Here is a 15,569-nt window from a genome sequence, read left to right on the forward strand (position 1 = left end):
AAAGTTAAGTCTGCTTAATGATATATCTGAATACTTACTTTCCTGACTTTTTGGTGAGTCTTATGATTTTGGATTAATCAACCACATATATACTCTTCCAAAATGATCTGTTATTCTTTTTCATTTTGCTAGCTGTTTTGTAATATGAAACAGTTATTGTCCAGTTAAAGCAAATTAATCCATCTGTTGCATGAACTTGAACATGATTTTTTTGCTTTGACAGTAGTCTCCCAAACACTTATTTTTTTTTTAATTTAATTTATGGATAGGAGCACCACAAATAAAACAATCTTGTAGTAGAGTTTCTTACTGGGAAATTACCTACAACTTTCATAGTTAAGAGAGATTCTAAGACCTTTCTATATAGACAGCACTGTACCTGGAAAAGTAATCCATGAATGATGAAACAATATTACTTTATCTTTGTCTATCTATCTACTTATCAAGCTTACACTATATTATTGTGGATCTATCTGGTAATATATGAACTATGTATGATTCCAACTCCACTTGAGGAGCTCCACCTTCAACAGCAGCTATCTGTCGTATAGTTTCTCCTACTTCTCCAACTCTCTCTCTCATCATTTCTCCTTCATCTCATGCCATCAACTTGCTTACCCTTTCTTTAATAGCTGATGACGTCACTTTTAGTTCTCTGGGTGCCCATTCCCATACAATTAGTTCAATTTTAAGCAATAGTTTTACTAGCAAAGCATTCATTGGTTGGTCCGAGTGCATGGGCCAAGCTGCTATTGGCACTCCCATGCGAATGTTCTCCATGTATGAATTCCATCCGCAGTGACTCATGAACCCACCAGTTTGATGGGTGTGCCAAAATTTCCGTTTAAGAACCATTCATACTCCTGTTCTCTCTTCAAACCCTTTTGCCAGTTCAGCTCTTCTTGCTTCTTCTATAAACACATCTCCTTTATCTCTCAACACCCAGATAAATTTTATCCTGCTTTATTCTAGTCCTAGAGCAAGTTCTTTGATTTGTTCATCTGCCATAGTAGTCGTGGTTCCCAAAGATACATAGATGACAGATTTTGGTTTTTGTTTATCTAGCCAATCCAAGCACTTGCCTTAGCTAATTGAATTCCTTTGCTCACAGATTTTTACCAAGTTTAGTGGTCCGCTACCCCATTGCTTTTTGTTTTCATTAATACGTTCTAGATGATCAAGGAAAGTGCCTTCCATCAATCTACAAGTCTTCTGGAGATCTGCAACTCTGAATTTAAAAAAATCAGCTTGATTAGATATGAAATTCATGATCTCAAAGTTGAAGCAACCTTCAATGGACAGAAGCCTGTTTGCCACTTCTACTAGTGTCTGGAAAGGTCTCGCCATTGCTTCCCATAGGGTGAAGAATGAAGCAAGGGCAGAGATGCTCCGGAAAGGATATGCTTCTGAGTTTTGTATAGAAGCAGCGTCCTGGACTACAGAACCAATTAGAGAATCATGGATGACAATCATTTTATCTGTTGTGACAGAGAGTGTTTGCAGCTAAGGGTTGGCAAAGGAGGAGAAAGGCTTTAAATGACGGTGGGGATGTGCAGGATTGGAGGCATCAAGGTTGGGGAGGGGAGGGGAGGGAGAAGAGGGATTGGGAATTAAAATTGGATGCAGTATTTGTGATAAGAGAGTTCAAGCCAGGACGATTATGGATGGCAGAGCCAATGTAATGAACTGGAATGTTGCAGGGTGATATGAGGCATGGCAGTTGCAGGAGCTGCTGTTTATGACCATGTGCTGGAAAGTGCACAATTATCACTACAATTGGAGCTAGTTTCAGGCCATTTTGGTCATATTTGTTAGCCATTGATTACAAAATGAAGGAATTTCTGTTTCTTTCGTGGAGATAATTAGAGGGGAATGCTGGGTTCATCAATTGAATTAAATTTGGTTGGTTTTTTAATTTATAGATTCTTAACAAACTCATCACCTTAGTCGATTTCTGACTTGCTTCCTCTGTTTGTCTTATCATTAATTTATATCTATGTTTGATTTTTGATAATATACAGTACTTTATATCTATCTCATTTTAAACTTCGTTTGAAGAAGAAATTTATTCAGTCAAATTCATTATTGTTCGGTCTTATCTGATACTGACCCACTCTGGTCTCTATTGGTTTCTTAATTTCAGTCTCTTCTTTGATATCCATTACGGCGATGCATATGCTAATCCTGAGAAGGTTCTCTGGCTGCAAAAGTTGTTTGAAGTAGTATTTTTTTCGGTTATTTATGGCTAGTTTACTAGCTTAATGCATGACTGTTATTGAGCATTGGCCAGAGTTTATTTGAGATGACAAAGAAGCTTCTTACATTTGCCTTCGCAACACAATTCCTATCTTCTTTTTTTTTTTGAAAGTTTACACAATTCCTAACTAGTTATATGAGCAATAAAAGATTCCAATTCTACACGAGAAACTCCACCTTGAGCAGCAGACTGTTCCCGGACAGCTTCTCCTAGTTCCTCTGCCCTTTTCCTCATTGTTTCCCCTTCCTTCGAGGCCATCAATCTCCTTACAGCTTCCTTGATGTCAGAAGATGTCACCTTGTCCTCCATCCTTTGCCGATCCTTAACAACCAGGCCGATTTGCAACACTTGTGTCACTAAAACAGTGTTCCTCGGTTGGTCTGAATGCATAGGCCACGCCGCAATAGGTACTCCCATGCTGATACTCTCCATGCACGAATTCCATCCGCAATGACTCATGAATCCACCAGTAGATGGATGCCCCAAAATTTCAAGCTGGGGCGCCCAGTCTCTCAAAACCATTCCTGATCTCTCTGTTCTTGCCTCAAACGCTTCAGGAAGTTTGAGTTGCCTAACTTCCGTGGAAATGTCTCCTTTATCAGCATCTCTCAATACCCAAATGAACTTTGTCTTGCTTTGTTCTAACCCGATTGCAAGTTCATTTATCTGGTCATCGGGCATGGAAGTTGAGCTTCCAAAACAAATGTATAGTACAGATTTTGGTGTTTGTTTGTCGAGCCACTCCAAGCATTTGTGACGTCTAGTTGGATTGCTGTGCTCATGGATCTTTAGAGGGTTTAATGGGCCAATGGCCCATTGTTTTCTGTTCACATTGGTCTGTAGTTTTGCTAGAAGGTTAATGTAAGTACCATCAATCAATCTGCAGGTGTTATAGAGTTCTCCAGCTTGAAAATTCATGAATTGGTATTGGTAAGTCACAAAATTTACGAACTCAGAGCTGAAGCAACCGTCAAGGGATGGGAGCTTGTTTTGTATTTCAGCTACTTCAGCTTCTAGTTGGAAAGGTTTCCCCCTGGCTTCCCAGATGTTGTAGAACAAAGTGAAGGGAGAGATGCTTTGGAAAGCATAAATTTCTGCATTAGGTATAGAAGCAGCATCCTGGATTATGGAAGCGATTACACTGTCATGGATAATGATTATTCTTTCGGCTGATTGAGAAAGTTCACTTACAAGTGCACCAACGGGGTGGCGAAGGTGCAAATAGGCTTCAAAGGATGGCTGCAGATGAGTAGGGAACTTGGTTGTGGCCCTTGGATTGGGTGGGGGAGAAATGAAAGGAGGGATTGCTAAGTCATGGAATGTTAACATTGAAATTTGGGAAGAATTTAAGCCATGTGCGCGAAGCTTGACCTGACGGTTGTGGATGTTGGAGCAGACATAATGGACTGGAATTTTGTGGGAAGAAAGGAGGCAGGATAGTTGGAGAAGCTGGTTCAGATGGCTCTGGCCAGGGAAAGGCACAACGATCACAGCAACTGGGGCTTGCTTATGGTTGATTGAACCATAGCTTTGATGGCTGGTGTGGTTGGCCATTCGTAACACTTAGCAAGGACTCTCGGTGATTCTGTTGTTTTAAGAATCTTCAACTAGGAGTAGGAGTTGGCTCAATTTTATACGGCTAATTTTTCCTGATACTATGATACGTTGGGCACAATTTGAAAGGAATGTATTGGGACACATTGGAAATAAAAGACTAGGAACATGGAATTGGAATGGCACATTAAAAACAGAGAGCTAGAGACCAACCTTTTGATGGTCCACTGCTTGGAATTTACCATATATTAGTACTACCATCTAACACTTGGTAATGCAATATTCTTTTTCTATTTGGAAGCCTTGTTTTCTTATACCGAAAAGCTTTAGTGAAACAATATGACTCAGTCCTTCGCAGCACAAAAGTTGACAGCAAACCAGCTTCAAGCTTTATGTTACTATAATCCCTGGTTCCAATTTATAGTCTAGGATCATTGATTTTGAATGGCAGTGGAAATCATTGACCAAGCTTTTTGAATATCCACAACATAAAGTCTGTATCCAAACTTCTTTTCTGTTGAAGGAATCCTTGGGCTTCCGAAAACTAGGTTCTTAGAAATTTAATCCTTAAAGCCAATCCAAAATGAAAAGCTTGCAATAATTTCACGTCTACAACAGTTAATTCAATCAAGCAGGGATCATTGTGAGATCTTGTCAAGCTCGATTAAAAGACGGTATTGTACCGAGTGGTACAACTAAGTTAAATCGAGCCTTGAACTAGTTCAAATAGAAATTCTAAGAGGAATTTGAAAATTTTGAAACCCACAAAATGGCTTAGAATAATGATTCAGAGTTCAAGGTCTAGTTTAGAATCCATCAGGAAAATTAACCGATTAGGGATAAAACGGTTATTGTACCATTTGATGATTAAATGGAGATTTCTAGCCAAGATTTGATCACATTCGACCAAGAATAATTATATGAGATATAATTATGATTATTGGAGTATAAAATGATGTTTAGCAGTGAAAAATTATGATTCTCGATATTTTTGGAGCACAAGGACAAAATGGTAATTTTGCCACTAGAGGACTAAACGAGAATTTTTATAAAATAATTTTTGCCCCATTTGGTTAACATTGATCAATATTAGTGTTATTTGAGGTTGAAAAGTAGAAATAATGTGATTCCGATACATTTCGGAGTATAGGGATAAAATCATAATTTTTCATTCTCGGGGGTAAATCGATAAATTTTTCGCCTCAACACTTGTTAAGACCAAGGGATTTTAATTGTAGTAGGATTGGATAAGTACCAGAATATTTGTGGTGGAAAATTAAGAAGAAAAAGTCGAAAAAGTTAAAAAATTTGGCCAATAAGCATGTGACACGTGGCATGCTTGATTATTTTATTATTTTCTATAGAAATCAGCCCATTAAATCTCCAATTCTCTCACCATATTCTGCCTAGGCAACCAGCAACAAGAACAAAGGAAGAACAAAGGAAAAAACAAGAAAACTTAGGTGAAAATTCAAAGAAAAAGTGAAGAAATCAAGGAAACAAGCTAGGTAAGTTAGAATTTATTTAATTCTCCATGATACCTAGCTTATCCATGCTTTTGTTCTTGATTTCCATGGTTGAATATTGAGTTATCATGATGAATTCAATTCTGAAAAATGGGTATGGAAGAGGAATTGTTGTTGGAATAATTTGATTTTAGACTATGTTAGTGTTTAGGGATAGTTAAACATGGTTATGAACAAAAACATAAAAAAAATATTCAATTTCTCTAGGGTTCCTTGTTGGTCGAACCATGAGGGTTGAATATCAATGGGGGATTGTTTTTATTTCAAGGAAAATGGCTTGAAAAATGATGAATGAAGGTGAAACGGTTATGTAGAAAAATTTTCGGTGCTAGTGCACCAAATGATCGAATTTTTCTATTAGGAACTGTGAGGGTTCTAATACTGAATTTGGCTTTATTTAAATGGTATGTGGTAAATTAAGGTATTATAGGAGAAATGGGTTAATTTGGAGTGAAATTGGACGCATTGGCCAATTTATCGGATGAAAAATCGACTTAGGCCAATACCGGGTCTAGATGGCTACTTGTGCATTTTTCATTTCATATCATATATTTATCGAGCCTGAAATAGCTTATGACTATTCGACACAATTTAATTGGAATATGTGTCATGGATTATGGCTAGGTGGTGAGTCATTGGATACGGGTAAAGGACTGTACCCGCAAACTGAAAATATGAGTATTTCTACTCCTAATACCAGTGAGTGGACTTGCATTTCAAACTTGTTTTGAGAAATATGAAAGATTCTATCCAACTTATCTTAGAAAATGTACCTTGGGAACAAGCTTTTAGTAAAATGATTTTATATTGTGAAAATGTGCTATACAATGGTTTATGTGTTATCACAATATGATAAAATGCATGATATGTATTGGATGCTTCTTTACATGTTGATTTGAACCCGGCTATGTGTGAGTGGGAGTGCACATAAGTCGTCGTTGCCTCTGTAGCGAAGGGGGGATGCTCTGTGATCTGCCACCCCTAGTGACAAACTTGGTATCAGAGTAAAGGGAAAGATAACCCTATTCTTGGGAACTCTCGCATGTGATCTATGACGAAGTATGACTCTCCGCCCAGAAGCTTGGAAGAGGAAGGAAGGGACTGTTCCGTTGCTTCGTGATCCAAAGTGAAGTGCACCTCTTGCCGAGTGCTCTGATAGGTACCGTTTGTCACCTCCGTAGCGAAGGGGTTGAGTGGTACGTCCCAAGAGCTTGGAAGAGGAGGGAAGGGACTACTCTGTTGCTTCGTGATCCGGAGTGAAGTGCACTTCTTGTCGAGTGCTCTGATAGGTACCATGTTATCTCAGGAGCTTGGAAGAGGAGGGAAGGGATTGCTCCGTTGCTTCGTGATCCGGAGTGAAGTGCACCTATTGCCGAGTGCTCTGATAAGTACCATGTTATGCCATTGTAGCGAAGGGGGGGATGCTTCGTGATCTCCCACCCTCTAGTGACAATAGTATAAGCCGTTGCATATGAGATGATGATGATGGGATGATGTGCATGATGATGATGATGGGATGGTGTGCATGTTGATGATGAGTATATGGTTGTAAATGCAAATATGTAAGCATTTGTTTTGTTGAAATTTGGAAGTTTACATGTGTTACATGTTGCTATTATTATTTTAGCAAGATGACTTGTTTTAAGGGAAAAAGGAGACTTTTTCCTTGATGTTCTGATTCTCGCTGCAGCGAGAATGAAGTTCGCTACAGTGAGAAACTTTCTGTCCATTTTGCTAACTTGTGGGTTTTTGCCATATTTCCCATTTCTTTGGTAGCATAGTTGAGCATGGATTTTTGTAAAGTGATTTACTCATGTGGGGTTTACATGAGGGGTTTAAAGGAGCTAAAACAATTACATGGTTTTGAGAAAATGAATGCATCATGATTTCGATAAACATTCCTTATGGTATGCTTGTTCCCTTCTTGTTCACTCACTGAGTATTGTACTCACGTTTTATAAAAAATTCATATTTTCAGATCAGGTGACTGTTGGACCCTAGATCGAGGAGTCCCCGTAGTGCATCTCCTGGGTATGTGTCTGGCAATCGATAGTAATCCCTTTTATTGTAAATGTCTCCGCTGAAAGTCATGGGTCCTTTTGTATTGTGAATACAATCTAACAATGTGAATATGTGTATGCAATGTAAATTGCTAAATACATTACTGGTATAGTGCATGTATATTATTATTGATAATGTCATTGTGTTTTGGCTATGTTCACATCCGAAAAAAGGTGTATGTGTATGCATGATATGATAAATTTGTTAAGCAAAGGTAAATGGATAGGCTTGCTTGAGCTTAATGAGCCATGCTCATAGAGCTCATGCGCCGGTCATGGCCCGAGAAATTGGGTCGTGACAATCATCAACTTCTGATGCGGTCTCTCTCTTCAATGGGATGCATTGCCTTACTGCTGACTCCACAAACTACCTTAATTCTACTGCTAGTATATACTTCTTTGCGTTACTTGACAAGGAGGACCAAAAAGTGTATTAAGCTAGAAGCTACTACCCTTTTAACTCGGGATATCAGAGTTTTAAGGCCATAATTGAACAGCTAACACCAAACTTTCCCCGAAATTAAAATAGATGTCAAGGTTGTGGACTTGTGGTTATGAATATGGCACAGCAGGACATTCTTTTGTTGAGGACTGACTAGAAACCAATTTTATCCCATAAGCAAAAGGGATCACGACAAGGCAGGGGAAAAGAGCATCACTTGTGAGGAAGAATAGTAGGTTTTGAATCTGATAGCCTATACAACGGTGGATGTTTCCCACTAGGTCAGCATTTGAACCAGAGATTCCTAAATTTCGAATCATCCATTGCAAGAAAGATGTGATGAGAATGTCCCATAAGTCCTGTGAAGATATAACATTAATTTTCTCATATGGTAATCTACATGAAGTTTTATGGGGCACCTTTTGACACGAATAATATCCGGTCAGGTTTCTTGCTTTGTTAATTGTGAACAGTAATGCTCACTTCGTACAAGTTTGAGCTGAAACTTTGTTTCCGTGACTATCCAGCCTTGACGTGGAAGCTATGTCCAAGCAATAAGCAATAAATGACACACCCTTTGAGGCCTAGCTTTATGAATCACAAAGCAATCTGGGCTACCCATTCCGTTCATGATGGGGACATCTAAACAAAAGATCCACGGACATAAGCCTACCCATCCTAAAAAGAAAAAGCAATAGGAGGCTTGAGGCCTTTTTCCGACAGCGTTTTAAGGGTCAAAGCTACTATTATTGTCGAACAAAATTATTGCATCTTTAATAGTTTTCATATTTCCCTCTAACTTTTGGATGAGATCACAGACCAACAAGCGGCCTCAAGCAAGTAGTGACCAAATCTAACTAGACTACCTTTGAGAAACTCCAACAGAAAGAAATGACGTAGACTGAATCCAATATGGATCCTTTCTGCTAAATAAAGTAGCCACTAATGACTGATCAGGATAATAATCACTTTTGTACTTATGTTGGGAAAAATCTAAGCCTGAACTAGACACAAAACACTTTACACGCACTAGAGACAAACGAAAGGAAAAAGCCCACATGACATCAATACTGATTGTAGATTTATAGCACCAGTACCAGCATACGTGTCAAAATTTGGTGATGCCAAAGTTTCCTTGGGGCAATGCGCCAGATGTTCTTTACATGTATCTGTTTATAATTTGTCATGGTGAGGAATGCTCATCCATTCCAAGGTGAACTCGTAAACTCTATCCCCTTGCACACATGCAACGTGGGGTCAGTTCTCAGTCTGAATGCTCCCAAACTTTTCTTATCTTTTCTGCACTTCAATCCATTCAACAGCAAGTTATATTGGCACGTGATATGTATGAGGTCTTATCCTGTAAGACCTTGAAATTTGGAGCCAACATAAGAATAGATAGATCAGTGTATTATAGGTTTCTTCTTGAACTGAACTTGCAAGTTTAGACCCCAACAATCCATTGATATCCAAATTCTTCATCTAATTATATAATGTGTCCTTTCTTATTTAGTTTTTTGGTTTGTCTATTAATTGTCTTATCATCTTTTAAGATGCATGATTTACGAAAGTTAATTATTTACCGGTAACTCAAGGGATGTGATAAATGGTAATCGTTGTCTCATCACTATATTTGGTAGGAAGAAAGGAAAACAGAGAGAAGAAAAAAGAAAGGAGAGAAAAGGAAAGATATTTTTCCTCTGGTGTTAGCCATGTGTGATGCAAAGAGAAAGCACATAATTATGGGCCAGAGTGCCTTCATGTGATAGTGCACATTACGTCAGTGGTTATATGCACGAGGTCTATAGATAGCAAGGCTATCATTTTGTTCTAGATAGCGAGGCTATCATTTTATTTCGGAGTCGAAGTACCTGCGGACCATGGTGATGGTTCTTCTGTAGTGGTCTTTGCAAATGGTAAAATAGTTATAGTAAAAAGTGTAAGCTTTGAAAAAATTTTCTTGTATGTTTATACTTGAATTGAAAAGATATTTCTTTACTCTTTCTTATGCTTGAATTATGTCTCAAATTTGAGTATTTGAAATGAGGGATTATGTTATCTATGTTCCACTAAGGTTGGCATTGTGGAATTGAGCTTGTTTTGCTGAAAAGTAGCATGAAGTTTGTGTTTTTAAGAATGAGGTATTGATACCCATGAAGCAAGTACCCATGAAGCCAGTGTCTATACCTAAAGAGGAGAATGCATTCTAGGAGCATTCTGACACAAAAGTGTCAATACCCATCCCTTAGATATTGATACGTGAAAGGCAGAAAGTATTCTGCCACAAAGGTATCGATACTTGCAGTCTAATTTTACAAAAAAGAGAAGTTTTAAGGCTTTTTTCAATCGTATTCGATTCTTTATTTCAAACCAACTTTCCAAAGGATTTTAGAAACATTCAATTGCACTCAAATGACTTTTAAATTACTTTTCTCTACAAAATTTTGGCATGAACATCAAATCAATTTAAATTCTTTACTCAAAATATATTTGTTAATACACATCATACATTGAAGAGTTCACTAATATAAATGCTGGAAATTTAAGGGGAGTTACATTCATTGATCTCCAATCAAATGATATGTTTATGAACTCAACTTGCATAATTTTAATGTGGATTTAGTGGGTTTTGTTTATTGGGTCTTCGCATCGGTCATGACTTGGGTTTGGGTTGTGATAGTGAAGGAGGCTTTATCACTTTGAGGCTTAGTTAACGATCTTGGTTTTAGACAAGCACTAGATAGTCAAAGCGCCATACGTTTGACTAAAATTAGATGTTTCTTGAGAGAATCAAAAACACCAAAGTCAAGTGTAGCTTTGTTCAATAGATTGTTTCTAGAGTGAAATTGTATTGAAGAAAGTAGCTATAGTTGAAAATTTAACAAAAATGTTGACTAAGTCAATTTTTAAGATAAAGTTCAAGCATTGCTTAGACTTGATTGGTGTCTATAGAGCTTGAGGCTCTTTGGAGCATTGATGGTGACAATAGAAATTGATTTGTAAGGTGGAGCTTGGCGAATTCAAGCTAAAGGTGGAGATTCGTTGTGATGGTTTTGAATTCTTGTTAGATTATGATACTTTAATTCTAGGTAGATTAGGATATTGAATCTTAATTAGACTAGGATAAGACTCTTGGGCTTGACCCTAAAAATAGGTCATATGGCATCAAAAAATATATAATCAAGTCAAGAGAAAGTTTAGTGAGTGCTGAAATGGAGAAAGATTTGAATGTAAGTGAGACAAGGGATATGAATTTGAGACTGATGTTATTATCTCCTCATTTCTTCTTAATGAATCTTTCTTAGTCACTCTATATGTGGATGTATATCATTAAAAGATCGAATCACATAAATTTTTTGTGTTTTTTTAAGCGTGCTTGATTTTTTTTATATTGATTGTGTAAAATTTTAAATGACTTTTTGAGTTATTTTCTTTTTTTTTTCCATACCAAATTTTGTTTCTCTTTTGGACTCTTTAGCAATGGTAAGTGGATATATTAACGAGGGATGGTGTTAATTGGCTGTTGCTCAATCTTGACTGCACTTTGACGTTTAAAATAATCTAGCCTAGCTATAATTGAGTGATCGATGGTCAATAATCTCGACCTACCAAATGTTCAATGGCAACGTAATGATCGGCATGTATAATATATATATATATATATATTGTATATTGATTTTCACGTTGACTGTAGTGAACATATGTAAGAGCAGTATTGAGGAGGTAATTAGAAGGTTAGTGAGAACAATAAATGGGGGTATGCGAAGGAAAATGACGGGCGGTTCGGTGGGGTAAAAGGACCTACAATTACATATACAGAGCTGTCCCTCTAAATTTCTTTTGAAAGGCTGCTGTCCCTTTAATGGCTCGGAAAACTATTGCTCATTTTAATTATGAAATCACCAAAATGGCCATTTAATACCAACAGGCCATTGGTAGGGTAGAGGATAGATTCTAGACAGGCCCCAAATGATGCTACCTCCTTTTCTCTCTTCATTCTGCCTTTTTCTTTCTTTGTCGCTTCATTCTAATTCATTTCCTGTAATCCTATGAAGCTCAGCAAACGTGTGTGCAGCAACTCAGCTCTTGCATTCTTTTTTTACAGCATTAGATCAACAATTCTTTGAAGAGGAGATTAATCTTTTTTCTATCTTGAAAAATGGAGGGAAGGACCCTTTTAGGCTTTAAAAAGTCTTTAATGGTCCAGCACTGATCCATAGCCACAAAGAAAAAAGACAAAAAAAAATTTCGAACTACCACAATAAATTGGTTTCAGCTACTTGTACTCAGGTGATTGTCCCAAAAAGGAAAAAAATTCTAGGCTCCCATTTTAATTATTTATTCCCCATGAAAGGGATTTTTAATCTTTGATGGCAAAATTTTCTAATACTAGCCATTTTATATGCATATTTTATGCACTAACAATGTTCTCTTTCCTTTTTTCCGTTAATTTCCACATAGTTTTCCATAGATTTAAAGGCACGAAAGGCACTACATTTTGTTTCGTAGATTAAAATACTTGAAAGAAAAATATTCATGTCGTAGTGATTGTGAGGAGAAGCCTACCTAGTGATATGAGCAATGAAGGAGTCCCTCTCCTTCTGAGAAACCTCACCTTCAGCCACCGACTGCCGCACGGCACCACCAACTTCTGCTGCCCTCTTCCTCATCTCATCTCCTTCCTTGGAGGCCATCAAACGTTTCACAGCATCTTCAACTATTGGTGCTGTCACTGTCTCATCCCGCCGCTCCCAGTCCTTGACAGCAATGCCAACTTTGAGCAATTTTGTAATCAGCACTGCGTTTCTTGGTTGATCAGAGTGCATAGGCCATGCCCCTATTGGTACTCCCATGGTGATACTTTCCATGCAAGAATTCCAGCCGCAGTGGCTCACAAAGCCACCTGTGGCTGGGTGCGCTAAAATCTCCAGCTGGGGTGCCCAGTCTCTCACCACCAATCCCGTATCTTTCACTGAATCTTCATACCCTTGTGGAAGTTCCGGTCTTCTCACTTCTCCATTGAAAACATCTCCTTTGTCTGCATCTCTTAATACCCAAATGAACTTTTGGTTGCTTTTCCTCAAACCAATCGCGAGCTCCTTGATTTGCTCATCATCCATGGCGGTTGTTGTCCCAAATGACACGTACAGTACAGAATTTGTAGCTTGTTTGTCAAGCCACTCCAAGCAGAAGTACCGGCTAGCCGAACTGTTTTTTCCAGGTATTCTTACTGGATTGAATGGCCCTAAAGCCCAATGTTGCTTTCCTCTCATTATGCCTTCGAGCAACTCCAAGTAAGGACCTTCTATCACTTTGCTTGTGTTGTATATGATCCCAGCATTGTCTCTGAGATATTGGAATTGCAAGGCGATGAACTCCAAGAAATCCTTGGTGAAGCATCCTTCTAGAGAAGGAACGTCGCCTTCATCAGGCATTTCTGCATTAACTTCTGGCTTCCCAATTGATTCCCATACATAAAAGAAGAGACTAAAAGCAGAAACGGTATGGAAAGTGTAGGACTCCGCATTGGCGATTGAACCAACTTCTTGAACTACAGATCCCATCATAGAGTCATGAATGACAATGACCTTTCTTGCTTGTGAAGAAAGCATGCGTAACAACTCAGTGACAGGCTGACGAAGATGCCAGCAGGCATCAAAACAGGGCTGGAGATGAGAAGGGAACTTGATTGCTGAACTGGGGTCTGGAGGAGGGGAAAGAAAAGGAGGGACTTGGCAGTCATGGAAATGGAAATTTGCAGCGGCCACCGGGTCCCAACCGTGCGCTCGGATCTTTGCCTGGCGGTTGTGTGTGGGTGTAGCAACATAATGGACCGGGATGCCATAGGAGAGGACGATCCGAGAGAGGTGAAGCAGCTGGTTGAGATGGCCTTGTGCGGGGAATGGCACCATGACCACAGCCACTGAGTTTTCTTGGTTTGGCATTTTAGGGAAGAAGTTGGAGGAATCTCTCTGGGTGCCACTTATTGCAAAATGAATCCTTTGATGTATATGGACAAATCCAGCTCCTGTTGGGTTTATATATAAGGTAGCCAGCATTGAGAATTAAAGTTGCTGATTTGGGTTGCCATATACGTATATATGTTTGTCAATTTATGTGAGCCACAAAGTATGTGAATTCCAGGGTGGTGAAAATGATACAACGCCTTGTCTTTTTGGTGGTGAAAGCGAGAATTATTATCCTACCATTTTGCGGAAAAGGTCACAATCTTTCAGACAAGTAATTGCCTGCTCAAACAGCACTATATTGATTCCTCTCTCACACAAACTTTCCTTCAAAATTCAATTCATACCCACATAACCCCATGAGGGACCCATATACACCTTTAGAATGCTCTAAAAAAAGGATTATTTATTTTTTTTATTATTATGATAACCATTAAGCATGTCATCCATGTCATTTGGACTTTAGTTCAAGTGATAAGGATAAAAAAAGGCATCCATACACATCTTAAGTCCATGCTCTTTTTAATGAAAGCATTACTCATAAGCAAAAAAAAGATTACGAGAAATAATTTTCTTCGTAAGTTCAATTTAAAAATATTTTTATTATAATTTTAATTATTTTTAGTTAAATTTTGATATGACTTAACAACAATACATTTTAAACAATTTTAGAAAAATTAAAATGATTTCGGTTTTCTCTATCCTGCCATATAGATAAAAATTTTAAAATTAAATCTCGATTTCTCTCTCTTACCAAATGCTATCTATCTCGTCATCCCAAAGAGTAGAGATGGAATCAAGGTATGTGTTTTAGGTTATTGAGTTTATTGGTTTATTCATAGAACTCCAAAGTTGAGGAGTTGAAATTGATTAGACATATCTGTAAATTAAAATACTATATGACTTTGACAACTTAAACCTGACTGCGAGCAGGCAAATCAATTAGTTATTAGATATTGCATTATTGGTTTTTAGGTATTGCGAGATTAATTTTTAGGTATTGCATGACTTAATCGTTGTGTCTTTGGTTTTTAGGCATTGCGTAACTGATTTTTAGGTAATGCCTAAGTCATATCATGTCTAAAAATTAGTCACGCAATGCCATGTCAACTAGTCACTCAATACTTAAAAATTAGTTATGCAATGTCTAAAAATTAATAACGTAATGCCTAAAAACTAGTCATGCAATACCCAAAAATCTGTTATGCAATGCCTAAAAACCACCAAAACTATTTAATTTCATTTAATAAAATCAATTACTTCAAATAATATACTATATTCCATCTAACAACATAATCAATGAATATGCCTACTTGGCGAAGAATGCTTAAAATGCTTAAAAGTTTTTCTTAATATATCAAAAATCACTCCAAAATGCTTAAAAATGATCAAAGCGCTCAAAGGTTTTTCTTCGTATATTAAAAACCACTTTAAAATGCTCAAAATGTGCAAAACATTTTTTTCGTATATTAAAAATCACTTCAAAATGCTTAAAGGTTTTTCTTTCTGGCAATGAATACTCTAAAGATGAATGATCTGGCAAGGAAAGCTTAAAGGATATGAGTCGGTTTAAGGCGTGGACCTAAACATATGGATCGATTTTATTAAGGGTAATTTTGTCTAAAATTAATTTTTCTTGACTAAAAATAGTTAAAATTATAAAAAGGGCTATTTTAAAAAACACTTTATATATGAAGGGTATTTTAGAAAAAACCCTTATAAATATATATATATATATATATATATATATATATATATATATAT

General features: G+C 37.4%; 2 protein-coding genes and 1 pseudogene across 5 annotated transcripts; all 3 read right to left on the reverse strand.

The window, feature by feature from the left end:
* Positions 454-1,473, reverse strand: LOC108661978 (annotated as a pseudogene).
* LOC18598901 (zeatin O-glucosyltransferase) lies at positions 2,273-4,102 on the reverse strand. Its single transcript, XM_007028631.2, has one exon. The coding sequence runs from the start codon at positions 3,809-3,811 to the stop codon at positions 2,381-2,383; it is 1,431 nt and encodes a 476-aa protein (XP_007028693.2). The 5' UTR covers positions 3,812-4,102; the 3' UTR covers positions 2,273-2,380.
* Positions 11,491-13,895, reverse strand: LOC18598900 (zeatin O-glucosyltransferase). Of its 4 annotated transcripts, none has more exons than XM_018122193.1 (2): positions 12,406-13,894; positions 11,491-11,886 (listed from the first exon to the last, which is right to left on the reverse strand). In XM_018122193.1, the coding sequence occupies exons 1-2, from the start codon at positions 13,782-13,784 to the stop codon at positions 11,862-11,864; spliced, it is 1,404 nt and encodes a 467-aa protein (XP_017977682.1). In that variant the 5' UTR covers positions 13,785-13,894; the 3' UTR covers positions 11,491-11,861. The 4 variants fall into 4 exon arrangements, with proteins under 4 accessions (XP_017977682.1, XP_017977683.1, XP_017977681.1 ...); XM_018122194.1 differs by having other exon boundaries at positions 11,494-11,878; positions 12,406-13,891; XM_018122192.1 differs by having other exon boundaries at positions 11,860-11,932; positions 12,406-13,895.

The sequence above is a fragment of the Theobroma cacao genome, chromosome 5 (assembly GCF_000208745.1).
Source record: "Theobroma cacao cultivar B97-61/B2 chromosome 5, Criollo_cocoa_genome_V2, whole genome shotgun sequence".
NCBI lineage: Eukaryota > Viridiplantae > Streptophyta > Magnoliopsida > Malvales > Malvaceae > Theobroma > Theobroma cacao.

Excerpts from the sequence above, each read along its gene's own strand:
- LOC18598901 (XM_007028631.2), bottom strand. The coding sequence starts at position 3,811 with ATGGCCAACCACACCAGCCATCAAAGCTATGGTTCAATCAACCATAAG.
- LOC18598900 (XM_018122192.1), bottom strand. The coding sequence starts at position 13,784 with ATGCCAAACCAAGAAAACTCAGTGGCTGTGGTCATGGTGCCATTCCCC. Across the intron at positions 11,933-12,405 it reads TTCATTGCTCATATCACTAG|AATGCAAGAGCTGAGTTGCT; the intron begins GTAGGCTTCTCC and ends CTGTAAAAAAAG.